The sequence below is a fragment of the Mustelus asterias genome, chromosome 17 (genome assembly GCF_964213995.1).
Source record: "Mustelus asterias chromosome 17, sMusAst1.hap1.1, whole genome shotgun sequence".
NCBI lineage: Eukaryota > Metazoa > Chordata > Chondrichthyes > Carcharhiniformes > Triakidae > Mustelus > Mustelus asterias.
In genome coordinates, this window is record NC_135817.1 from 84,724,010 (window position 1) to 84,751,173 (window position 27,164).

At 44.4% G+C, this 27,164-nt stretch overlaps 1 protein-coding gene across 1 annotated transcript; it reads right to left on the bottom strand.

Annotated features, from left to right (window-relative positions):
• Positions 1-2,720: 2,720 nt before the first annotated feature.
• On the bottom strand, positions 2,721-26,889 carry LOC144506103 (lysozyme C, milk isozyme-like). Its single transcript, XM_078231918.1, has 4 exons — positions 26,760-26,889; positions 14,319-14,492; positions 9,985-10,063; positions 2,721-2,798 (listed from the first exon to the last, which is right to left on the bottom strand). Exons 1-4 carry the CDS (start codon positions 26,887-26,889, stop codon positions 2,732-2,734), a joined length of 450 nt encoding a protein of 149 aa, XP_078088044.1. The 3' UTR covers positions 2,721-2,731.
• Between the last annotated feature and the right edge of the window lie 275 nt (positions 26,890-27,164).

The window sequence follows — 27,164 nt, forward strand, 5'->3', positions numbered from 1 at the left end:
GGAGGCCCACCATTGGCCGGTGGTGGGATCTTCTAGTCCCACCAATGCTACTGGATTTTTCCCATGGCTCATACCCTCTGCTGTCGGTGGGGGGGTTGTCATCAGTGGGATTGGAAGGTCCCACCAGCGGGAAGGGTGAAAAATTTCAGCCATTGTCTTAGTTTAGTGTACTCTTAGTTTATTTTATTGTCCTTTCATCTATTCCTTAATAAACATTTGTACAGTTCTGGTCACCCTATTATAGAAAGGATATTATGAACCTAGAAGGAGTGCAGAAAAGATTTACTAGGATGCTAACGGGACTTGATGGTTTGAGTTATAAGGAGAGGCTGGATAGGCTGAGACATTTTTCTCAGGAGCGTAGGGGTGATCTTATAGAGGTCTATAAAATAATGAGGGGCACAGATCAGCTAGATAGTCAACATCTTTTCCCAAAGTTAGGGGAGTCTAACACTAGAAGGCATAGGTTTAAGGTGAGAAGGGAAAGATACAAAAGGGTCCAGAGGAGCAGTTTTTTGACTCAGAGGATGGTGAGTGTCTGGAACGAGCTGCCAGAGGTAGTAGTAGAGGCGGGTACAATTTTGTCTTTTAAAAAGTATTTAGATAGTTACATGGGTAAGATGGGTATAGAGGGATATGGGCCAAAACGGAGGCAATTGGGATTAGCTTAGTGTTTTTAAAAAAAGGGCGGCATGGACAAGTTGGGCCGAAGGGCCTGTTTCCATGCTGTAAACCTCTATTAGTTTATGAATCTATTTATTGAAATTATCACGAAGAGTCGGGACATCATCCTCTGGATTGCAAACCTCTCCTCATAGTCTAAACATTGTAAAGTTACAGTCGAGAGTTGTTATTTCAAGTTTCCCTTCTGTGATCTCAACACCTCAGCATTTCCCTTCAGCTATTTATTTAGAAAGGACGTGAGGGGTCATGGGATTGGATCGAGGAACATGTGTTGGCATGTGGGTATGAGGAATGGGTGGGGAGGGTGGTGCATGAGTAGTCATACATTGGCCTAGCTGGTGCATGGAGAGTCTGTTGGGATTAAGTAGTGGTGGGGGGTGAGGCTGAGGACTGAAGGGCTGGATTCTGTTTTAATCATTTTGCCAGAGTGAAGAGACAGGCTTTGCACCCAGCCTGCCTCCACCCTCAGCAGCCTCCTCATTTGTTCTGGGACTAGTGGGTCTGACTTCTAATCGAACCCAGTGCCCCCCGCCCAGAACAAAAATCCCAGTTACAGGCAACCGTTTTTAAAGGTTGGATTGGTGGAGGCAGGAACTGTCCTGTCCCTATGTTCTTTGCCTGGAAGCAAAAATCTGGGCCACCATTGTTTCCACTGGCAGTATGGCCAGTAACCAGAGGACTCGGGGCAAAGGTTATTGAGAAAAGAACCAACATGGAGAGGAATGGATACTATCTTACGCAGCAAGATGTTCTGACCTGGAATGTGTAGCCCAAAAGGGAGATGAAAGCATCCTGAGAGCAGACTTGCAGTGGCAGCTGTGTACCATCCACATGGTGCACTGCAGCAACTCACCAGGCCTCCTTCAACAGCACCTTCCAAACCTACAAGATCTACTGCCTAGCAGGACAAGGGCAGCAGACACATGGGAACACCACCACCTGCAAATTCCCCCCCAGGCTAGTCACCATCCTGACTCAGAACAATATCACCAAACCCCTCATTGTCATTGAGTCCAAATCCTGGAAACCCCTGCCTAACAGCACTGTGGATGTACCTACACCATGTAGACTGCAACAGTTCAAGAAGGTGGCCTTGTCAAGAAGAATTAGGGATGGGCAATGAATGCTGTCCTAGCCAATGGCATCCACAACCCATGAATGAATTTTTAAAAAACTAACTTTCAAAAAGAAATTTGATGTCTATTTGGAAAGGAAACACTGAAAGGCAAGGGAAACCATGAGGAGATCGGGCTAAATGGATAACACTTTCAAAGACCCATTAGCAATGCAATTTTTTATTGTTCATTCCTGGAATGTAGGTGTTGCTGGCAAGAGCAGCACTGACTTCTGTGAGAAGTGAGCTCGTCCATGCAAAGGGCTGTTAAGCATTGGCCCCAATCTGTGGGCCTCAAGTCGCATGTAGGCCAGACTGGATAAGGACAACAGATATGCTCCCCTGAAGGGTATCAGGGGTTTTTACATTGTCGGATTTTCACCGTTACTAATATGAAATACTTAATTCAGGTTTAATTAATAAATTGAATTTAAATTTGCCAAGTTCCGTCGTGGAACTCGAACCCAGATCTCTGAGTTACGACTTCACTGACATCTCGCTATGCTGTCAATTCCAACAAGCCAAATTGCTTCATGGGGTGTGATGTCATTCTATAAACTATGAACCTTCTAGTCAATACGTTTCATTCCCACAATGGGTTGTGCATTTGCACTTTGATGAGATATATTCAGACTATCAGCTGTGCAAAATTGCGCCCTTGTGTCCACCCTAAATTACCTCCCTCAAAATGGTGAGCAGATTAGGTCAGACAGTGTCTCGCAATCACCCTCCTGCCAGTTAGAAGCATAGAGAGTGATCCCGAGGGACTGAATAATGAACATGTGTGGTTAAGTGCAGGTTAATGTAATTTGAAAGGACAACCTCTCTCAGCCCTTTACAGGGTTCCGGCAGTGCATGGTCCAGCATGGTCCTTGCATAAGGACCATCTTCCACAAAACCAAACTGCACCAATCAACAGGGTCTTTGACATCTTTATATACCGCATCCAGAGACAAAGTGTTCGAGACTTTTCCCTTTGCATCTGAGATTCCAGGCAACCCTGCAAAAGACAGATGACAATATTCCGTCAACAGTCAGTCTCCAGATATTGATCTGTTCAAATTTGAATCTTTTTACTCCACTGCCCTTTTGAGAACCATCTTTAGTGGCTCAATGTTGGCTCAGGTTCAGAAACTGGCTGATCCATTACATGCCCTCCTACTCCATCTTCAAATACAATCATACGAAACAGGAGCAGATGTAGGCCATTCGGCCCCTCGAGCCTGCTCCACCATTTGTTAAGATCATGGCTGATTGGTTTGTATTTCAAGTTCTACATTCCCTTCCACCCCCCATAACCTTTGTTTCCCTTGTCTAACAAGAATCTATCTACTTCCACCTTAAAAATATTCAATGACCCTGCCTCCACCACCTTCTGAGGCAGAGAGTTCCTCCTCATGATCAACCTTTGGACCTCCCCAAACACTTCTCCTATTGATAGCTCTCTGTTCCCTTCTGTAAGCACTAAACATTTACTGCATTAAATATAAATGCTTATCACTAAAACTGGCTACAAAATCCAAGAAGAGGCGTGGAATTTTCCCATCTTGGGGTGAGCACAGCCAGAAAATCTCACCCCAGGTATTGGTTAGTCGGCCAAGTTGATGCTAAACTAACTTCCAGATATCGCTCCCTCTTGCGCTTGGGATAGTTCAGGTTCTGATCGTGTTTACATCAACTCAGAGATTGCCCAGGAATCAGCCTTCTCGTCCATTCAGATCTTCTTCCACAGTAACAAATACTTGCATTGATGTCGCACCTTTGGTTTGCAAGAATTCACAAGCGCTTCACAAGAGCGTTACCAAAGTCTGATGGCCAGCGATGCAAGGAGAAAACCAGATAGAGGTGTCTAAAGACTTGGTCAAGGAGGTAGGTTCTAAGGAGCATTTCAAAACGGGAGAAAGAGACGGAGCTGAGGGCCGAACAGCTGCAGAATGGTGGAAAATCGTGGATTTCCTCCACTTATCAACCAATCAGAACAACCTTTTCACTGGTGATTCTGCTTTACATTTATCATTGAGACCACCTTCCTCAGCTCCAGTGCTCTTGTACAAGGCTTTTCACAAACTCAGCATATCTGAAAGGGTTTTACAGCCAACGGGATACATTTAAAGTGTAGCCACTGTTGGAATTTAGGGAATGATGAGGGATAGTAAAATATGTATTCCTGAATTCTGCAAAGAACATAAAGAATATAAGAACATAAGAACTAGGAGCAGGAGTAGGCCATCTGGCCCCTCGAGCCTGCTCCGCCATTCAATAAGCTCATGGCTGATCTTTTTGTAGACTCAGCTCTACTTACCCGCCCGCTCACCATAACCCTTAATTCCTTTACTGTTCTACCTCCTTTTTTAAACAGTGGCATCACATTTGCTGTTTTCCAATCTGCGGGAACCACCCCAGAGTCCAGCAAATTTTGGTAAATTACCACGAGTGCATTTGCTATTTCTCCCGCCATCTCTTTTAGTCCCTGGGATGCATTCCATCAGGACCAGGAGACTTGTCTACCTTTAGCCCCATTAACTTGCCCAACACTACCTCTTTCGTGATAATGATGGTTTCTCGGTTCTCACCTGCCATAGCCTTCCTGTCATCAATTTTTGGCATGTTATTTGTGTCTTCCACTGTGAAGACCGACACAAAATACCTGTTCAATGCCTCAGCCATTTTCTCATTTCCAGTTATTACATCCCCTTTCTCATCCTCTAAAGGACCAATGTTTACTTTAGCCACTCTTTTTCGTTTTATATATTTGTAGAAACTTTTGCTATGTTTTTATATTCTGAGCTAGTTTACTCTCATAATCCATCTTACTTTTCTTTATAGCTTTCTTTGTGGCTTTCTGCTGACCTTTAAAGATTTCCCAATCCTCTCGGTTCCCACTAATCTTTACCACTTTGTATGCATTTTTTTTCAATTTGATACCCTCCTTTATTTCTTCAGATATCCATGGCTGATTATCTCTTTTTCTACAGTCCTTCCTTATCACTGGTATATACATTGCTGAGCACTGTGAAAGATCGCTTTGAAAGTCCTCCACTGTTCCTCAATTGTCCCTCCATAAAGTTTTTGCTCCCAGTCTACCTTAGCCAACTCCTCCCTCCATCCCATTGTAGTCTCCTTTGTTTAAGCACAAGACACTGGTATTGGATTTTACCTTCTCACGCTCCGTCTGTATTTTAAATTCAGCCATACTGTGATCGCTTCTTCCAAGAGGATCCCTAACTGCAAGATCATTAATTATTCCTGTCTCATTACACAGGACCAGATCTCGGATAGCTTGCTCCCTCGTAGGTTCCATTACATACTGTTCAAGGAAGCAACCGCGGATACATTCTATGAACTCCTCCTCAAGGCTGCCTTGACCAACCTGGTTTGACCAATTGATATGTAGATTAAAATCCCCCATGATAATTGCTGTACCATTTTTACATGAATCAGTTACTTCTTTGTTTATTTCTCGCCCCACCATGATGCCATTATTTGGTGGCCTATAGACTACGCCTATCAGTGACTTTTTCTCCTTACTATTTCTAATTTCTACCCAAATGGATTCAACCTTTTTTTCCATAGAACCTATGCCATCTCTCACTACCGCCCTGATATCATCTTTAAATATCAGAGCTACACCACCTCCCTTACCTTCCTGTCGATCCCGCCAAACAGTTTGTTACCCCTGGATGTTCAACTCCCAGTCGTGACCAAGCTGCAATCATGTCTCTATAATGGCCACCAAATCATACTCGTTCGCAATGATTTGTGCTGTCAATTCATTGACCTTGTTTCGAATGCTACAAGCATTCAGATAAAGTGCCCTTATGCTAGTTTTTGTACCTTCTTTTTGAATTCTAACACTTCCATTAATAACATCTCCTGAGTTCTCCTTCCTTTTAACTTTTTTCCTGATTTTTGATGTAGTTGGAACCTTCTCCCCACATTTTGTCCTTGCTCCCTCCTTCTCGGACTCCTTACATAGGTTCCCATCCCCCTGGCATATTTGTTTAAAGGAGCAGCGCTCCGAAAGCTAGTGGCTTTTGCTACCAAATAAACCTGTTGGACTTTAACCTGGTGTTGTGAGACTTCTTACTATATTAGTTTAAACCCTTCCCAACTGCTCTAGCAAAGACTCCCCCTCGAACATCAGTCCCAGTCCTGCCCAGGTGTAACCCATCCAATTTGTACAGGTCCCATCTCCCCCAGAACTGGTGCAAAGGCATATTTACTTCACATCTTGGAATGCCTGTATTTTAGATAGCTCCAAATGTTAGCTCTTTATTGTCCAATGGCATTCTTGGCATCATTACTTTCCCTAACTAAGTGTTTTTTAAAAATGTATATATTCACAGGATGTGATGTGGAGATGCCGGCGTTGGACTGGGGTCGGCACAGTAAGTAGTCTCACAACACCAGGTTAAAGACCCACAGGTTTATTTGGTAGCGAGAGCTTTCAGAGCTCTGCTCCTTCATCAGTTGAACCATTGTTGGACACCATCCAGGGCAAAGTAATCCACTTGATTGACACCACATCCAGCACCTAAAACATTCACTCCCCCCTCCACCAATGCACTTAGTGTGTACCATTGCTGCAGCAACTCACCAAGGCTCCTTCGAGAACACCTTCCAAACCCGTGACTTGTACCATCTAGAAGATCAAAAGCAGCAGATGCATGGGAACGCCACCACCTGCAAGTTGGATGTTGTCCAACAGTGACTCACCTGATGAAGGGGCAGTGCTCCAAAAGCTTGTGCTACCAAATAAATCTGTTGGACTTTAACCTGATGTTGTGAGACTACTTACTGTGCTTACCCCAGTCCAACGCCGGCAACTCCACATCACATCCTGTGAATATATACATTTTAACCTGTTGGACTTTAACCTGGTGTTGTGAGACTACTTACTTCACAGGATGTGGGCATCGCTGGCTCGGCTGGCATTTATTGCCCATCTCTAAATGTCCTTAAGAAGATGGTGGCATGCCACCTTTGTGAACTGCTGCAGTCCATGTGGTGTAGGTACACCCACAGTGCTGACAGGGAGGGAGATCCAGAATTTTGATCCGGCGACAGTGTAGGAACCATGGTAGAGTTCAATGTCAGGATGGTGAGCGCCTTGGAGAGGAACTTGCAGGTGGTGGCGTTCCCATGCATCTGCTGCTTTTGATCTTCTAGATGGCACAAGTCACGGGTTTGGAAGGTGTTCTCGAAGGAGCCTTGGTGAGTTGCTACAGCACATCTTGTAAATGGTACACACTGCATTGGTGGAGGGGGGAGTGAATGTTTTAGGTGGTGGATGTGGTGCCAATCAAGTGGATTACGTTGCTCTGGATGGTGTTGAGCTTCCTGAATGCTGTTGGAGCTGCACCCACCCACTCAAACTCCTGACTTGTGCCTTGTAGATGGTGGACAGGTTTTGGGGAGTCAGAAGGTGAGTTACTCGCCACAGAATCCTCAGTATCTGACTTGGTCTTATAACTACAGTTAGCTCAGCTGGCTGGACAGCTGGTAAGTGATGCAACAGCGTGGGTTCAATTCCTGTACTGGCTGTGGTTATTCATGAAGGCCCCGCCTTCTCTATATTGCCCCTTGTTTGAGCTGTAGTGATCCTCAGGCTAAATCACCCGCCAAATCACCTGCTAGTCACCCCCTTGAGGGGCAGAGCAGCCTCTGGTCATCTGGGACTTTTTCTATAATACAGTATATATGTGTAGTCCAGTTCAATTTCTAGTTAATGGTAACTCCCAGCATGATTACAGTAGGGGAGTCAGTGATGGTAATGCCATCAGGGGAGTTGGTTGAATTCTCTTTTCTCTTGTCGTTGCCTGGCACTTGTGTGGCGCAATGTTACCTGCCATTTATGAACCCAAGGCTAAATATTCTCCAGGTCTTGTTGCATATGGACATGGATTGCTTCAGTATCTGAGGAGTTACCAATGGTGCTGAACACTGTGCAATCATGAGTAAACTTCCCCCACTTCTGACCTTCTGATGGAATGAAGGTCATTGATGAAGCAGCTGGAGATGGTTGGGCCTAGGACACTACCCTGAGGAATTCCTGCAGTGATATCCTGGAGCTCAGATGGTTGATTTCCAACAATCACCTTTTTTGTTGATATGATACCAACTGGCGCTAAAATTGTCGCGAGGAAAGAAAGTTTCCTTGTTCATGCTATACATTCCTGTTCCCTTCAAACAATCTCAACTCTCTGTGACATCCGATCCAGTCCAGTCCTGGAATAATTTCAGTATGGTGGCAACCAAAGGAGGGGTCTGAGGTTACTAGGGCCGATCAGGGAGGCCCTATTGAGGTGGTGAAGGGTGGGTTTGCTGAGGATAAGGACACCATTGGGGATGGCCATTGCAGAACGCTCCTTTGGTTGCCATCATACTGACAACATGTCTGTGTGCATTAATGAGATTGTCTGTGAGAGATTAAGTGTTTGTGTGTGTGTGTGTGTAGAATCCTACAGTGCAGAAGGAGGCCTTTCGGCCAATCGAGTCTGCACTGACCACAATCCCACCCAGGCCCTATCCCCTAGGATTTACCCTAGCTATTCCCCCTGACACTAAGGGCAATTTAGCATGGCCAATCAACCTAACCCCCACATCTTTGGACTGTGGGAGGAAACCGGAGCACCCGGAGGAAACCCACGCAGACACGGGGAGAACGTGTGTAAACTCCACACAGACAGTGACCCAAGTCGGGAATCGAACCCAGGTCCCTGGCACTGTGAGGCAACAGTGCTAACCACTGTGTGTGTGTGTGTGTGTGTGTGTGTGTATGTGTGAGTGTGAGTGTGTGTCTCTGTGTGTGTGTGTGTATGAGTGTGTGTGTGTTGTGTGTGTGAGAGAGAGTCTGTGTGTGTGTGTGTTGTGTGTGTGTATGAGTGTGTGTTGTGTGTGTGAGAGAGAGTGTGTGTGTGTTGTGTGTGTGTGAGAGAGAGAGTGTGTGTGTATGAGTGTGTGTGTCTGTGTGTGTGTGTTGTGTGTGTGTGTGTGAGTGTGAGTGTGTGAGTGTGAGTGTGTGAGTGTGAGTGTGTGTCTCTGTGTGTGTGTGTGTGTATGAGTGTGTGTGTGTTGTGTGTGTGAGAGAGAGTCTGTGTGTGTGTGAGTGTGCGTGTGTGTGTGTGTTGTGTGTGTGTATGAGTGTGTGTTGTGTGTGTGAGAGAGAGTGTGTGTGTGTTGTGTGTGTGTGAGAGAGAGAGTGTGTGTGTATGAGTGTGTGTGTCTGTGTGTGTGTGTTGTGTGTGTGAGAGAGAGTCTGTGTGTGTGTGTGTATGAGTGTGTGAGTATGTGTTGTGTGTGAGTGAGAGAGAGAGTGTATGTGTGTGCGTGTGATGGAGAGTCAGTGTGTTTGTGCATGGGCCTAAGGGTGCCCAAAAAGGAGGATCCCCGCCCTCTAGCAGAGCACACTGGGGACTGCCAGGGTTTAACTTGTGATCTCTCCACAAAACAACTGGCCCCCAAAGCTGTGCAAAATGCCCACCCTGGTGGGGAAAAGACCCTGACTAGCCACTAGCGGGGCTCAAACAGGATCTTGGAGGGCAGGACATCAACCACTTTAAATCGTGCGTTAAAAATCCTGGAGCTCCCTCTCTAACTTTATGGTGGGTGTACCTACATCACAGGGACTGCAGCAGCTCAAGGTGGCACCATCACCACCTTTCTCAAGGGGCAATGAGGATGGTAATTAAATGCTTCCCTAGCCAGCGATGCCCACATACCATGAATGAACTCCCCACTCTCACTCTCTCACATGATCTATTTCTATCACTTTCTCACTCATTCTCTCACTCCCTCTCCATATTCTTCTCATTCGGATCATTCCCTCTCTTTTATTAACGCTCTGCTATGAATCAGTATTTCCCGTGTGCTGTCCTTCCCGGCTCACTCCAACCTCCGCGTTAACTGTTCAAGTCAGTCTCCTCCTGTCACGTAAATGTTACATTCTCTCCAGGCCGAAATCAAGAACCCCTCCCTCCAACTCATTCCGAAAAGCTGGGCTCTTGGGAACCTTCTTGCTAATTTCTGATTTGACTTCCTTCCTCTGTTACAATTTTCAATCTTGGGGCTCATCCATTTGGACCCCGGAGACTCCTTTTAATAAAATATTTTGTTTTTCCATCACGCCAACAAAATATATCAAAGGTTTGGTGAGAGGCAGAAGTAGAAAGGAGGGTTCTTTGTACCAGGCCGACATTCCAGGGTGCAACTTGACTATGGACTTGACGCAGTTAATGTCATCAGTCAGATCGTCATCTAAAAAAGCTGCAATAAAAACATGTTAAATATTAGAGAGCATAAAAGGAGATCAGAAGGATTGAACTTAAGTCACACATTTCAAGGCATATGCAAAGCACTTTACAGTCAATGAAGTATAACGTATGTAATGTACAAAATGAACAGCTAAGCCTGGGTAGGATGCTCTTTCAGAGAATAGATGGGCTGAATGGTCTCCTTCTGCACTGTCAGGGTTCTATTGGATTCTATGGGTGGAATTTTCAAGTCCTGTCCCCCTCGGGAATCGTAGCAGGTGGGACATGGCCCATGCAAAGGTATGTTGACCTCGGGCGGAATTTTCCAGTCTTGGGGCGAGCGCAGTTGGAAAATCCTGTCCTAATTTTCCCCCTGCCAGCAATAATAATAATGTGCTAATAATCTATTTTTACTAGCTATGGTTGAGGGGTAAATATTGACCGGGACGCCAGGGTGAACTCTGTGGATCTTCTCTGAAATAGTTCCTGCAGCTGGAACATTAATGACTCATCTGGGCAGGATTTTCCAGCTATTGCCCCGGCCCAATCTTCCCACAGACGGCGACTCCCTGCCATGGGTTCCCCGGCGGTGGAGAGTGCAAACAACGGTATACCCCGCGGGGCCAGAGACTCTGCCGCTGCCCAATGGCCAGCCACTTCCACCTCCACAAAACAGCCATGAGGGTGTGGACAATCCTCCCCAGTTCCTCTGACAGTGCTCCCTCGGTGCTGCACTAGAGTGTTAGCAGAGATTTGTCTGCTCAGCTCAGGGCTATCTAGCTCAGAGACAAGGTTGATGCCCATTGAGTCATGGCCAATACCTGCTTTCTCAGGTGAGGTCCAGATGGCCTCCAAGAAGCCAATGAGGTCATATCCACCAATGGTCTCTTCATCAATTGACCTTCTTCGAACGTTAAATTTGGTACTGCCTTCAGCTTTATTTACAACACTTGGCATCTAAGACAGTGGTGGTGGAACAAGCACTATGCCCACAGGGATTGATGCTGGGGCCTCAACGTTTTACAATTTATACAAATGACTCGGATCATAGAAACCCTACAGTGCAGAAGGAGGCCATTCGGCCCATCGAGTCTGCACCGACCACAATCCCACCCAGGCCCTACCCCCACATATTTTACCCGCTAATGTTCGCATCTCAGGACTCTAAGGGGCAATTTTTAACCTGGCCAATCAACCTAACCTGCACATCTTTGGACTGTGGGAGGAAACCGGAGCACCCGGAGGAAACCCACGCAGACACGAGGAGAATGTGCAAACTCCACACAGACAGTGACCCGAGCCGGGAATCGAACCCAGGACCCTGGAGCTGTGAAGCAGCAGTGCTAACCACTGTGCTACCGTGCCGCCCGATGAAGGGGCAGAAGGCATGGCTGCTAAATTTGCTGATAATACAAAGAAAGGTAGGAGTGTAAATTGTGAAGGGGACATAAGGAGAATACAGGAAGATTTACATAGGTTAAGTGAGTGGGCAAAGGTTTAACAGATGTAGTATAATGCGGGAAAGAGTAAAACTGTCAATTTGGCAAGATGAATGAAAAAGAAGCCTATTACCTAAATAGTGTGAGAGCTCTGAGTTACAGAGGGATCTGGGTGTCCTCGTGCATCCATCACAAAAGGCCAGTGTGCAGGTACAGCAACTAATTGGGAAAGCTACTAGAATCTTATTTGTTTATTGCCAGGGAAATTGAATACAAAAGTAGGGTGATGAAAAGAAAATACTGCGGATGCTGGAATCTGAAACAAAAACAGCTGGAAAATCTCAGCAGGTCTGACAGCATCTGTGGAGAGAGAATAGAGCCATCATTTTGAGTCTGGATGACCCTTCGTCAGAGCTAAAGGAGGTTATGACTCAGTTATGCAGGGCATTGGTGAGATGACATCTGGTCTTCTTACTTAAGGAGGGATGTAAATGTGTTGGAAGCAGTTCCGGTTTACCAGACTGATAGCTGAGGCCAGACTTGTATCTACTTGAATTCATAAGAGTAAGAGGCAACTTGATCAAAACATTTAAGTTCCTGAGGAGTATTGACAGGGTGGATGTGGAGAGGATGCTTCTTCTTGTGGGAGAATCCAGAAATGTGGGTGGCACGTTGGCACAGAGGTTAGCACTGCTGTCTCACAGCACCTGGGACCCAGGTACAATTCCGGCCTCCGGTCACTATCTGTGTGGAGTTTGCACATTGTCCCAGAATCTGTAAGGGTTTCCTCTGGCTGATCGGGTTTCCTCCCACAGTTCAAAAATGTGCAGGTTAGGTGGATTGGCCATGCAAAATTGCCATTTAGTGCCAGGGGGCTTAGTGGAGTATAAATACGTGGGATTATGGAGATAGGGCCTGGGTGGGATTGTTGTTGGTGCGGGCTCGATGGGCCGAATGTCCTCCTTCTGCACGGTAGGGATTCTATGAACCAGGGATCACTGTCTAAAAATAAGAGGCCACTTATTTAAGACAGCGATGAAAATTATTTTCTCTCAGAGGGTGTTGAGTCTTTGGAACTTTCTTCCTCGAAAGGCTGTGGCAGTGAAAATGTTTGAGGCAGCTGTAGATAGATTGTGGATAAGCAAAGGGGTGAAAGGTTATTGGGAGTAGGCGGGTATGTGAAGTTACTGTCAGATCAGCCATGGCCTTACTGAATGGCGGTGCAGGCTCGAGGGGCCGAGTGGCCTATTCCTTCTCCTAATTTGTATATAGCTTGTGACTGCACTGTCACTCTGTTATCGCTGCCTCATTGAAGCAAACCCTCCATAGTGCTGAGTACATCATTCTAATTTGTAGAACAGCTGTGACTTGGTGTAGAAACAATTAGGAGGCCAAATTGATCACTGAGACTGGTTCCATTTAAGTGGGCAGAAACCCAAGCTAGAAGTAAATCTTTTGCTTTCCACCAGGGGAGTGTTGTCCCTATCATTGTCAACTCCAGCTGGACTGATTACTGGCGATTTTACCACATGACCTCTCCCCTCCCCTCTTTCCTCTTCCCTCCCTAATTATCCTCCACTATTGGTCAATCAAGATATAGACCCTCGCAGTTCTGGCACCCGCCCACCCCCGTCACCAACCCCCCATCCCCTTACCAGAGCCAATTGAGAAGCAAACAGGCACTGTCTGATTGGCTGATTCTTGACCCCATTTATCCCCCTCATTTCTAAGTTATTTTTTGCAACTAATAAGTGGAAGGGTTCCAGGATTTTTTTTTAACAGCACAGAGTTTTTTAAATTAGTGCCTACTACAGGCTGGAATCATTCGGCCATTCACACCCCGCTGCCGCTGCCAGCAAGGACCGAGAATTTGGCATTCGGCCAAAACTCCATTCCCTGAAGTGGGATCGAAGAATTCCATCCACGGGCGAGGTCAGTGAATCCGGCCCATGGTTTTCCTTCGAAGGTTTTAAAAATTATTTTGAGGGACATTGGCGTCGCTGGCTGGCCAGCATTTATTACCCATCCCTTGTTGCCCTTGTTCAGAGGGCAGTTGAGAATCAACCACATTGCTGTAGCTCAGGAGTCACATGTAAGCCTGACCAGGTAAGGATGGCAGATTTCCTTCCCTGAAGGACATTAGTGAACCAGACAGGTTTTTCCAACAATGGTTTCATGGTCATCAGTCGATTCTGAATTCCCGATAATTTTTATAATTTAGGGCGGCACGGTGACACAGTGGTTAGCACTGCTGCCTCACAGCGCCAGGGACCCAGGTTCAATTCCTGGCTTGGGTCCCGGTCTGTGTGGAATTTGCACATTCTCCCCGTGTCTGCGTGGGTTTCCTCCGGGTGCCCCGGTTTCCTCCCACATTCTGAAAGGCATGCTGGTTAGGTGCATTGACTCGAGCAGGCGCCGGACTGTGGCAACTAGGAGAATTTCACAGTAATTTCATTGTGGTGTTAATGTAAGCCTTACTTGTGACTAATAAATAAACATTATTGAATTCAAATTGCACTATCTGCTGTGGTGGGATTCGAGTTTCTGTATTAATAGTATTAATAGTCTAGCGATAATAAAATAGGCCATCATTGCTTCCCTCTGCGCACAGCAGGTCTGTTGGAAACCAATCGTACGTTACTCCAAGCTCCAGGACAAGCCTGGAGAGTTGGCGACCCAGTCGGCAACCAAGAAAGATGGACTTTGGGGGAGGAGGGGGGAGGTGGTGAAATCAGTCCAGTGGAGGATCATTTTGTTTTCGACGGGGTTTAGCATTGAGCAATGTTCAAAAACCTGTGATTGATTTGAATTTGGCCAACATTGGTCTACCTGAGCAGCTTGTGCCGCAGTTCATTTTGGAGACGGGAGTGTCTGCACCCAGGCACCACCAGAAATTGTTGATCTGGAACATGCCGCAATCCATTGACAAGACTTTTCCTTTGGCCCATTCAAGGCGGAGAGCCGCCGAGTTGTAAGCGCTTTCATAGAAAGCTGTACAAACATCTGGAAATCAGAGCAAAAACAATTACAAATTATAAAATGCAGCAGGGCTGAATTTTAACTGCAAAAGCGAATGGGGCCCAATGCAAGCAGAGCGGTTTCAAATTCCTGAAACATGCCCGTGTGTGAGAAAACTGCCAAGATCTCACCCACTTCCAGCCTGGTTACAGGCCTGTGAGCTGTCGACTCTGCCACCTAAATATATAAACGTCAAATTAATTTTGCTATCACCCGGCCTTCTGGCTTTAACATGTGCGTGTCAGGTTGGTTGGCCATGATAAATTGCCCCTCAGGGACTAAGGGGGATTTGGAGGGTAAATATGTGGTGTTACGGGGATAGGGCCTGGGTGGGATTGTTGTTGGTGCAAACCCGATGTGTCGAATGGCCTCCTTCTGCATTGTAGATTCTATGGTTCTATGGTCGGTGCACAGGTTTCCCAAGCTCTGTGGAATTTGTTAAAGTGTGATGTGGGGATGCCGGTGTTGGACTGGGGTAAACACAGGTAAGCCTGAAGAAGGGGCTTGGGGCTCCGAAAGCTTGTGTGGCTTTTGCTACCAAATAAACCTGTTGGACTTTAACCTGGTGTTGTTAAAACTCTTACTGTGTTCAATAAGACTGACAGGCTGGGAAACTTTCAAAGATTTGTACTGAATCGCTGCTTCCATTGGAAGGATTTGAGCTCCAAGGAACTCTGAGGGTGTGGTTCCACTACTTTGCCGATGATTTTGTTTTTTAACTTTTTGAAAGCCGTTTCACCTGCCTCAGACTCTGTCCACTCTGAGCTGATCTTCTCTGCTGCCCGCCTTCACTGAAGCTTTAGCAACATAGAAACATAGAAACTAGAAGCAGGAGGAGGCCATTCGGCCCTTCAAGCCTGCTCCACCATTCATTTTGACCATGGCTGATCATCAAATTCAATATCCTGATCCTGCCTTCCTCCCCATATCCCTGGATCCCTTTAGCCCCAAGAGCGATAACTAATTCCTTCTTGAATTCAGATGATGTTTCGGCCTTGACTACATTCTGTGGAGCTCAATGTGCAGCTACAGCAAGGAGCTTTGATGTGGAACAAGAGAGGCAGCAACAGCAACGTCAACAGCACCAGAAACAAGTGCAACAGCAGCCAGCTTCTGCACAGGCACACGCCACTTCACAGGACAGAGAGGATGAACACAGGGCTCCAACCCAAAGGACGTGGTAGCCCCAGTGAAAGGTATGCTGGCTTCCTTGACATGATATAACAAGAGCATTCAGGAGACCCAGGCTTTCAGAGCATCCTGCTGCTGACATCTGTACCCTCTTGGAACATATGATTCTATGACTCTATGAAGATCTCCTTTCAAGTGGGCCAGCTGAACATGTATTCCTCGTGGTCCTCGAGGTCACTGTAGCTCCGAATTTCTTCTTCTCTGGGTTCTTCCAGGAATCTGCCGCTAACATCTTCAGGATTTCACAATCGCATTCACTCAAGCGGGGACTCCCAGGGGATTGCTGCCAGCTTTGTCAAACTGCCAAGGTTACTCATGCCCGCTTTGACACTTGGGAAACCAGAGACACCATCCAGAGGGGAGGTGGTCCTCACATTTACTGTGGTGTCTGGATTCCCGTCAGTGTAGGAAGTCATTGACTGCATACATGTGGAAATCCTCCCAGGACCTGGCTGATACCGTCAGTGTCCGAGCAGTCATGGAGCAAGCCTCTGGATTATTGAATGTGCGATTCAGGTGGGTGGGCAGAGCTGTGCATGCCCTTCATGGTACAGCTGCCAGGGTGTGATAGCAGTGACGTGCTGATGCAGCAGAGAGGACTGGGCAGTCGGAATGTGCAGAATACTCTGCACGCTCTGAGGATGAAGTGGAAGTAGAGGAGCTTAAAGTTTAAAGTTTATTTATTAGTGTTACAAGTAGACTTACATTAACACTGCGATGAAGTTACTGTGAAAATCCCCTGGTCGCCACACTCCAGCGCCTGTTTGGGAACATTGAGGGAGAATTTAGCATGGCCAATGCACCTAACCAGCACGTCTTTGGACCATGGGAGGAAATCGCAGCACCCAGAGGAAACTCACGCAGACACGGACAGAATGTGTAGACTCCGCACAGACAGTGGCCCAAGCTGGGAATTGAACCCGGGTCCCTGATGTTATGAGGTAGCAGTGCTAACCACTGTGCCACCGTGCCGCCCATTGGAGAAGTCAGATCTGGCCAGGGTATCTGCAGCCACTCACCCAGCTGCCTGAGAAGCCCGCGGTGGGCACATCCAGGCATATATCAGATAAAGGGAGTTTCTGAAGCCTTGTGGCAATCAAATGCTAAACCCTCTGCCCACCACCACCACCCCAATATAAATCATTCCCACATATTGGAGGTCTTGTGGTGCAATGGGTAATGTCCCTGCCTCTGAGCCTGAATATGGGTTTGTGTCCCACTCCAGGACTGGTGGACCAAGGAAGGTGTGTTTATGGCAAGGCCAAACAGGTCGAGCATCAACTGATAAATCCTTCCAACATATACCAATGGCGGGTGGTAAGAGAGGGAGAGATTTCTGGTCAGTCATGAGATGTTGACTTGTTTCCATTCTGCAATTCACTCACTCCACTTCATTTGGTCATCTAGTGTCTTTCCTTGCCCTCCTTTGGGGTCTTTCGTTGCTCTCCTTTTGGGGTCGTTGTGTGTCAGAGACAGACACAGACCAACAGTGAAATCAAAAGGGTTCAGCTGAAGTTAAGACAGATAGAAATGAAAGTTCTATTTGTGAAATGTACATATCCAGTAGGAACACGATGGATTCACCTCGGAAGAAATGCAGAAATTAAAGTCTTCTCAAGAAACTGGGAACTGTTGAACATGAAGGGAAATCATCAAAAAGAATTAAAGTTCTGGAGGTTAAAACAGCGAAACAAAATGACTGAATGCAAACTTGAAAAAAAGGCTGCAAAAGTTTATAAAGTGCAGTTAAGTAGAAGGAGAATTTAATGAGGCGATGTAGAATAAGCTGAACTGCATGAAAAAGGAACCAGAAAACTAGAGCAAGTCCAGTGAAGAATTGAATCGGGGAATAAGAGCTTGAAGAAAGGAAGCGTTGTGATGAGAAATTAACTGAAGAGGTAAAAGCATTGAAACTGACAGCAGAATCAGCAATTCAGGCAGAGGAAGAAACTGAGATTATGCGCCAGAACAAGATTGCTGAAATAGTCACACTGATGGAAAAGCACAAGAACCAGTGAGGTTCCTTCAGGTCTTCATTTCCTCCTCTAAGGAATTGTGTTGCATCTTCTTTGAGGTCTTTGTTGCTTGTGGACCTTTTTGACAGATGCCCTCTATATGAGGTCTTCTCTAATTTTCCTGTCCATTGCCCTTTGCTTTTTCCTGTGGTTGCTGCCTGGAGTGCATTGTCACTTTAAATGTATCATCGCTTTAAATGTATTACCGCTTTAAATGTAACATCGCTTCAAATGTATCATCGCTTTAAATGTACCATCGCTTTAAATGTATTACCGCTTTAAATGTATCATCGCTTTAAATGTATTACCGCTTTAAATGTATCATCGCTTTAAATGTATTACCGCTTTAAATGTATCATCGCTTTAAATGTATTACCGCTTTAAATGTATCATCGCTTTAAATGTATCATCGCTTTAAATGTATTACCGCTTTAAATGTATTACCGCTTCAAATGTATCATCGCTTTAAATGTACCATCGCTTTAAATGTATTACCGCTTTAAATGTATCATCGCTTTAAATGTATTACCGCTTTAAATGTATCATCGCTTTAAATGTATTACCGCTTTAAATGTATCATCGCTTTAAATGTATCATCGCTTTAAATGTATTACCGCTTTAAATGTATCATCGCTTTAAATGTATTACCACTTTAAATGTATCATCGCTTTAAATGTATTACCGCTTTAAATGTATCATCGCTTTAAATGTATTACCGCTTTAAATGTATCATCGTTTTAAATGTATTACCGCTTTAAATGTATCATCGTTTTAAATGTATTACCGCTTTAAATGTATCATCGCTTTAAATGTATTACCGCTTTAAATGTATCATCGCTTTAAATGTATTACCACTTTAAATGTATTACCGCTTTAAATGTATTACCGCTTTAAATGTATCATCGTTTTAAATGTATTACCGCTTTAAATGTATCATCGTTTAAAATGTATTACCACTTTAAATGTATCATCGTTTTAAATGTATTATCGCTTTAAATGTATTACCGCTTTAAATGTATCATCGTTTTAAATGTATTACCGCTTTAAATGTATTACCGCTTCAAATGTATCATCGCTTTAAATGTACCATCGCTTTAAATGTATTACCGCTTTAAATGTATCATCGCTTTAAATGTATTACCGCTTTAAATGTATCATCGCTTTAAATGTATTACCGCTTTAAATGTATCATCGCTTTAAATGTATCATCGCTTTAAATGTATTACCGCTTTAAATGTATCATCGCTTTAAATGTATTACCACTTTAAATGTATCATCGCTTTAAATGTATTACCGCTTTAAATGTATCATCGCTTTAAATGTATTACCGCTTTAAATGTATCATCGTTTTAAATGTATTACCGCTTTAAATGTATCATCGTTTTAAATGTATTACCGCTTTAAATGTATCATCGCTTTAAATGTATTACCGCTTTAAATGTATCATCGCTTTAAATGTATTACCACTTTAAATGTATTACCGCTTTAAATGTATTACCGCTTTAAATGTATCATCGTTTTAAATGTATTACCGCTTTAAATGTATCATCGTTTAAAATGTATTACCACTTTAAATGTATCATCGTTTTAAATGTATTATCGCTTTAAATGTATTACCGCTTTAAATGTATCATCGTTTTAAATGTATTACCGCTTTAAATGTATCATCGTTTTAAATGTATTACTGCTTTAAATGTATTACCGCTTTAAATGTATCATCGTTTTAAATGTATTACCGCTTTAAATGTATTACCGCTTTAAATGTATAATCGTTTTAAATGTATTACCGCTTTAAATGTATCATCGCTTTAAATGTATTACCGCTTTAAATGTATCATTGTTTTAAATGTATTACCGCTTTAAATGTATTACCGCTTTAAATGTATCATCGCTTTAAATGTATTACCGCTTTAAATGTATCATCGTTTTAAATGTATTACCGCTTTAAATGTATCATTGTTTTAAATGTATTACCGCTTTAAATGTATCATCGTTTTAAATGTATCATCGCTTTAAATGTATTACCGCTTTAAATGTATTACCGCTTTAAATGTATCATCGTTTTAAATGTATTACCGCTTTAAATGTATTACCACTTTAAATGTATCATCGTTTTAAATGTATTACCGCTTTAAATGTATTACCGCTTTAAATGTATCATTGTTTTAAATGTATTACCGCTTTAAATGTATCATCGTTTTAAATGTATTACCGCTTTAAATGTATCATCGCTTTAAATGTATTACCGCTTTAAGACTGTCATTTCTTTTTGACTAAACTGTCAGCAACTGCCAACTTTCTCTTTGTGTTTTTCCTACACTTTTGAAGTTTTGGCACAAACCATAGAACCATTGAAAATTACAGCTCAGAAACAGGCCTTTTGGCCCTTCTTGTCTGTGCCGAACCATTTTTTGCCGAGTCCCACTGACCTGCACTTGGACCATATCCCTCCACACCCCTCTCATCCATGAACCCGTCCAAGTTTTTCTTAAATGTTAAAAGTGACATTTACCACTTTATCTGGCAGCTCATTCCACACTCCCACCACTCTCTGCGTGAAGAAGCCCCCCCTAATATTCCCTTTAAACTTTTCTCCTTTCACCCTTAACCCATGCCCTCTGGTTTATTTCTCCCCTAGCCTCAGCGGAAAAAGCCTGCTTGCATTCATTCTATCTATACCCATCAAAATCTTACACACCTCTATCAAATCTCCCCTCAATCTTCTACGCTCCAGGGAATAAAGTCCCAACCTATTCAATCTCTCTCTGTAACTCAGCTTCTCAAGTCCCGGCAACATCCTTGTGAACCTTCTCTGCACTCTTTCAACCTTATTTACATCCTTCCTGTAACTAGGTGACCAAAACTGTACACAATTCTCCAAATTCGGCCTCACCAATGCCTTATACAACCTTACCATAACACTCCAACTTTTATACTCGATATTCCGATTTATAAAGGCCAATGTACCAAAGGTACTCTTTACGACCCTATCCACCTGTGACGTCACTTTTAGGGAATTCTGTACCTGTATTCCCAGATCCCTCTGTTCAACTGCACTCTCCAGAGTCCTACCATTTACCCTGTACGTTTTACTTTGGTTTGTCCTTCCAAAGTGCAATATCTCACACTTGTCTGCGTTAAATTCCATTTGCCATTTTTCAGCTCATTTTTCTAGTTGGTCCAAATCCCTCTGCAAGCTTTGAAAACCTTCCTCACTGTCCACTACACCTCCAATCTTTGTATCATCAGCAAACTTGCTGATCCAATTTACCACATTATCATCCAGATCATTGATATAGATGACAAACAACAATGGACCCAACACCGATCCCTGCGGCACACCACTAGTCACAGGCCTCCACTCAGAGAAGCAATCCTCCACAACCACTCTCTGGCTTCTTCCATTGAGCCAGTGTCTAATGCAATTTACTACCTCCCCTTGTATACCTAGCAACGGAACCTTCCTAACTAACCTCCCATGAGGGACCTTGTCAAACCTGGCTGTTTATTTTTGGACGGTTAAAACCTCACTTTTACTAAGAGGGTAGCGCCCCCTCTTCGCGATCCCTGCAGTATTTCTTTCCTTGGTCTCCTGGAGAATCTGTTTTTTTTGATGTGCCGATCCCTCCATCAATTTCACTGGAAGATCCAGCGTGGTCCGTTCTGAGTTTTGTTTTTTTAAAACCTTTTAACTTCTCCTTTTCAAAAAGGCTGAGGACCTCTCTTTTAAAACCTTCTCTGTTTGAAGTCCAGCAGTGCAGCGTTTGCTATCACGGATTCCCCGCAGGCTCCGCTCCAACATTGGGAGCTTGTCAGTCTCATCTTCCTGATTTTCCTGCACTTCTGGGTGCCTCCTGTTGCTCATTTTGGCCTTGCCATATTTTTTTAAAACTCAAAACACTGCTTCCTGTGCTCCCGTCTTCGTCAAAAAAACTTTGCAGCAACTCGGTTCCATTTTAACTTAAGTTCCATTTTCCCCCTAAATGTAAAGTCACAGCTCTTGCTTCTGGGGGTTATTATCTCTTAGCTTTCTCTTCTAAACCCTTGACTGTACCAGCCAATCCAGGCTTGCTCTGCATCCATCCCTCAGGATCTGACAAAATCTCAAATCGTTCCACTCGCCCTAATGGAGGCATTCAGGTGAGTATTTTCCTTCAGACTTTGATTAAAACAGAATACTCACAGGTGTCGGGCCAGAGGCAGTGTCAAGATAATTTACCCTCGTCGCCAGTTGTAATGATGCACATTCACAGACTTCATCGGAAACATAAAAGATATTTTTAATTTAAAAATCTATACAGAGACCAGCAGTCCACATGACTGCCTTAACCCCCTACACGTCTTCTGCCTAAGATAGGACACCACCCCTGACCTGATTACTCACTCTCAGTCCCAATTGGTCCCCCAAGTCAGGTGACCCTTACTTTGCTATGTTGCCCTTAAAGGGGCAATCACTACAGCCCTCCCCCTTTAATTCCTTCATACAATCTTCAATAACTAAGTTACTCAGTCCTAAATTCTAACAAAACATTATACACAGGCAATTAATCACTAAAGTGTAAAAGTTTTTTAAAGTTTATTTATTAGTCACAAGTAGGCTTACATTAACACCTCAATGAAGGTACTGTGAAAATCCCTGAGTCGCCACACTCTGGTGCCTGTTCGGGTACACGGAGGGAGAATTTAGCATGGCAAATTCACCTAACCTGCACGTCTTTGGACAGTGGGAGGAAACCGGAGCAGCCGGAGGAAACACACGCAGACACGGGGAGAACGTACAAACTCCTCACAGACAGTGACCCAAGTCGGGAATCGAACCTGGGTCCCTGGCACTGTGAGGCAGCAGTGCTAACCACTGTGCCACCGTGCCGCCCTACCTGCTTCCATGGAGACCCTCTTCCTTTGTTTTGCCCTCAAAGGAACAAACACCACAAACAGCACAGCGGCACAGCCAAATGACCACTGACTCTTGGTGGATGGGTGGATTTGAACAAATAAGCCTGGGGCGTGGGATCCAAAGTGGCAGGACAGCAAGTGAGCAGAACATGGAAGGTGGAAGTCAACAGATTAAACAGTCAGTCGAAAAGCAATGCTGCAGGAGGGAGGAAAGTTAAAAGGACAAAATGTACACAGAAATCTGGAGTCATTATTAGAGATAAGGCTCACTGTTATCAGGGATCAACAAATAAGGACAGAGCGAGAGAAAGACAAATCAGTGAGACTTATTTGAAGACCTTACACCTACATGCACGCAGTATTCGAAACAAAGTTGATGGGCTGACAGCACAAATAGTGGCAAACGGGTCTGACCTGGTGGGGATTAATCAAATGTGGCTACAAGAAAATCAGGACTGGGAGTTGAATGTCCAAGGATATTCAAGTATTCCGGAAGGACAGATGACAAGGAGCAGGAAGTGGAGTTGCTCTGTTGGTTAAGGATGACATCAAGGCTGTATTCAGAAATGATATTGGCACTGGAGACAAAAGTTTGAGTCAGTCTGGGTAGAAATAAGAAACAAGGAAAGAAACACATTACTAGGAGTAATTTACAATCCCTCAAACAGAACTGTAGAAGTAGGGCATAGTATAAATCAGGAAATGAGGGGGGCTTCATGGATGGCATGGTGGCACAGTGGTTAGCACTTCTGCCTCACAGCTCCAGGGACCGGGTTTGATTCCCAACTTGGGTTTGTGTGGAGTTTGCACATTCTCCCCATGTCTGCGTGGGTTTCCTCCCACAGTCCAAAGATGTGTGGGTTAGGTTTCGGAGGGATTAGCAGGTTAAATATGTGGACTTACGGCGATAGGGCCTGGGTGGGATTGTGGTCAATGCAGTCTCGATGGGCTGAATGGCCTCCTCCTGTACTGTCGGGATTCTATGGAAAAGGGCACATGGCAATTATGGATGACTTTAACATGCATAATGAGTGGATTAACTAACTTGGCAAGAGTAGCCTTAAGGAAGGATTGATGGAGTGTATGAGCGATTGTTTCTTAGAGCAGCATGTCATGGAGCCAAGCTGGCTGCTTTACATCTGATATTATCTAATGAGGAAGGATTGATTAATGGCCTTTTGGTGAAGGATCCACTTAGACGGAGTGATCACAGCATGATAGAATTTCAAATTCAGATTGGAAGTGAGAGGACAGAATCACACACTCAAGTTTTAGCATTGAGCAAGGGTAATCATGCAGGCCTAAGGAATGAATTGGCCCAAGTGGACTGGGCAAAAGTATTAAAAGGGAGGACAGTGGAAGAACAGTGGCAGTTGTTTAGATAGTAAAGACATCTCAACTAAGGTACATCCCTGAGAGGAAGTGGAATTGCGTAAGGGTGAAAAATCATCCGTAGTTTAATAAGGAAATTGAGGATAACATAAGGGCAAAATCGAGGGCTTATCATACTGCAAAGGTTAGTGGCAGCGTGGAGGATTGGGAGAACTTCAAACGCCAATAAAAGGTGACTGAATACAATATCAAAGATGCTAAAATGGACTATGAAAGGAAGCGAGCTGAAAACATAAACACTGACAACAAAAGTTTCTACAAGTATCTAAAGAGGAAGAGAATAGTGAAAGTAGATGTTGGCCCTTTGGAGGATGGGAATGATGGGGCAATAATAGAAAACTCAGATGGCAGAGGCACTAAACCAATACTTTATCTCTGTCTTCACGGTAGAAGATAATAATTCTGTCCCAAAAGCTGCAGTTGATACAGTGGAACTTGGTGAGATTACTATAACCAGAGGAAAGGTACTCAGTAAACTGAAGGGTTTAAAAGTAAGTAAGTCCCCGGGACCTTGTGACCTACACCCTAGGGTGTTAAAGGAAGTGACAGCAGAGATAGTGGATGCATTAGTTATGATATTCAAAAATTCCCTGGATTCCGGAAAGGTACCGGTGGACTGGAAACATGTTAATGTCAGGCCCTTATGCAAGAAAGGAGAACGGGAAAAGGTGGGAAACTGTAGACCAGTCAGCTTGACCTCTGTGGTGGGAAAGCTGCTGGAGTCAATCATTAAACAGGAGGTGACTGAGCATCTGGAAAAGCAAAACTCAATTCACCAGTGTCAGCACGGTTTTGTGAAGGGCAAATCTTGTTTGGAGTTCTTTGGGGATGTAATCAGCAAGGTAGATAATAGGGATCCGGTGCATGTGATCCATCTGGACTTCCAGAAGGCATTTGATAAGGTGCCACACAAGAGATTGATCCGGAAGGTTAGGTCCCAAGGGGTTGGGGGTAGAGTAGTGGCTTGGATTGAGGATTGGCTGACTGATAGAACGATGTGGAGATGCCGGCGTTGGACTGGGGTAAACACAGTAAGAAGTTTAAAAACACCAGGTTAGCTTGTGTGGCTTTTGCTACCAAATAAACCTGTTGGACTTTAACCTGGTGTTGTTAAACTTCTTACTGTGACTGATAGAAAGCAGAGGGTTGCGATAAATGGGTCCTTCTTCAGTTGGCGATCTGTAACAGAGTGCAACATAGCAAAATCTGCTGACGACACGAAAATAGGTGGGAAAGCAGGCCGTGATGAGGAGATAAAAAATTTACAAATGGATATTGACAGGTTAGGGGAATGGGCCAGAATCTGGCAGATGGAGTTTAATGTGGATAAATGTGAGGTTATCCATTTTGGCCAGAAAGATAAAAGTGCAAATTAGTATTTAAATGGGAAACAGATTCAAAAGGAGTCAATGCAGAGGGATCTGGGTGTCCTTGTGCATAAGTCTCAGAAAGTGGGTATGCAGGTGCAGAATGTTATAAGGAAGGCAAATGGAATTTTGGCATTTATTGCAAAGGGTCAGAGTATAAAAGTAGAGAAGTGTTGTGACAATTGTATAAGGCATTGGTGAGACCACATCTGGAGTATTGTGTGGTGTTCTGGTCACCTTCTTTGAGGAAGGGTGAGGTGGCACTGGAGGCGGTTCAGAAGAGGTTCACTGGATTGATTCCAGGTTTGAAGGGGCTGCCGAATGAGGAGCGGTTAAGTAGCTTGGGCTTGTACTTGCTGGAGTACCGAGGAATGAGGGAGGGTTTGATAGAGGTATATAAAATGCTTAATGGGATTGATAAAGTAAATATTAACCAAATGTTCCCCTTTTTGGAACAGTCTAGGACAAGAGGTCATAGTTGTAGAGTAAGAGGGGGGAGGATCAAGACAGAGGTAAGGAGAAGCTACTTCTCACAGAGGGTTATGAGTCTAAGAAACTCACTGCCCCAGAGTGCAGTGGATGCAGAATCAATCAATGGATTCAAGAAAGAGATAGATAAATATTTGATCAAAAGTAGGATCAAGGGCAATGGGGAAGCTAGGGTGAGATGGAGATCAGCCATGATCATATAGAACCACAGCAAAACCTGTGGTGCAGATACTCCCACAGTGCTGTGAGGGAGGGAGTTCCAAGGTTTTGGTTCAATGATGATGACGGAATGGTGAGATATTTCCAAGTCAGGGTGGTGCATGACTCGGGTGGGGGGGAGGGGGGGGGAGGGGGGGATGTGGGGTGGGGGGTTAGGGGAGACCTGGAGGCAGTGGTTATTCCCATGCAGCTATTTCGCTCATCCTTCAAGGAAGTGAGGGTCACAGGTCCAGGAGGTGCTGTCAATGGAATCTTGATGTCTTGAAGATGTTACACATGGCCGCCGCAGTGCGGTGTTGTTTGAGAGAATTCTCTGTGTACAAGTCTGCGCAAGGGTATTTGTTGGGCCACTTGAGTTAAGCCACATGTTGGATGGGTGAAACATTTCCCAGAATATGTGCTTTAGAACTGAACAAGGCAGCAGTGTTCGAGCAGCATTCTGATTAACCAATATACATTTGTTAACACGAACAGGGTATTGATTCTACAAATAGTGGCCACTTCCATCATCATGCTATCTAACAGTTAGCTTCAAAAAAATATACACAAAAATGTCCTCAGAATCCCAAATTTGTTACCCATGAACCACGTGAATGACATTCAAAGCAATCAGACCAAGTGGCAACATTATTAGGATGAAATAGGGCATCAGTATTTGACTATGTTCAGCAAGCGGAACTCACAATTGTTCAGACTGTACCCTTCGTAACCATCCAGTCCATTATTCTTAAAAAGGCGAACTAGCTCACACCTTTCAAAGATTTTAGAGTTTGCGGTCATGAGGAGAGTGCTGAGTATTAGAAGCGTCTTCATTCTGATGGTATTAACTTTGGTTGTAGTCCCTTAGACAATTCTGCTCTTCTGCAGTAGGGTATTTTTGATCAGCAGTCGCCTCAAGCACGATTCTGAGGAGGAAAGAAAAAGTGACCGATCCGGCAACTTAACTATGATATGACTCCCATTCCCCCACCATGATCCCACACAGATCTTCAATGCTTCAGGTGTTCCCTTATCTCATGCTTTGGTGAGCTGATAGTCGCCTAATCCCTGCATATACATTAATAGGTGAAAGCCAGCTCAGCATGACT

Excerpts from the sequence above, each read along its gene's own strand:
- LOC144506103 (XM_078231918.1), bottom strand. The coding sequence starts at position 26,889 with ATGAAGACGCTTCTAATACTCAGCACTCTCCTCATGACCGCAAACTCT. Across the intron at positions 14,493-26,759 it reads AGGGTACAGTCTGAACAATT|ATGTTTGTACAGCTTTCTAT; the intron begins GTGAGTTCCGCT and ends TCTGATTTCCAG. Across the intron at positions 2,799-9,984 it reads CACCCTGGAATGTCGGCCTG|GGTTGCCTGGAATCTCAGAT; the intron begins GTACAAAGAACC and ends TGTCTTTTGCAG.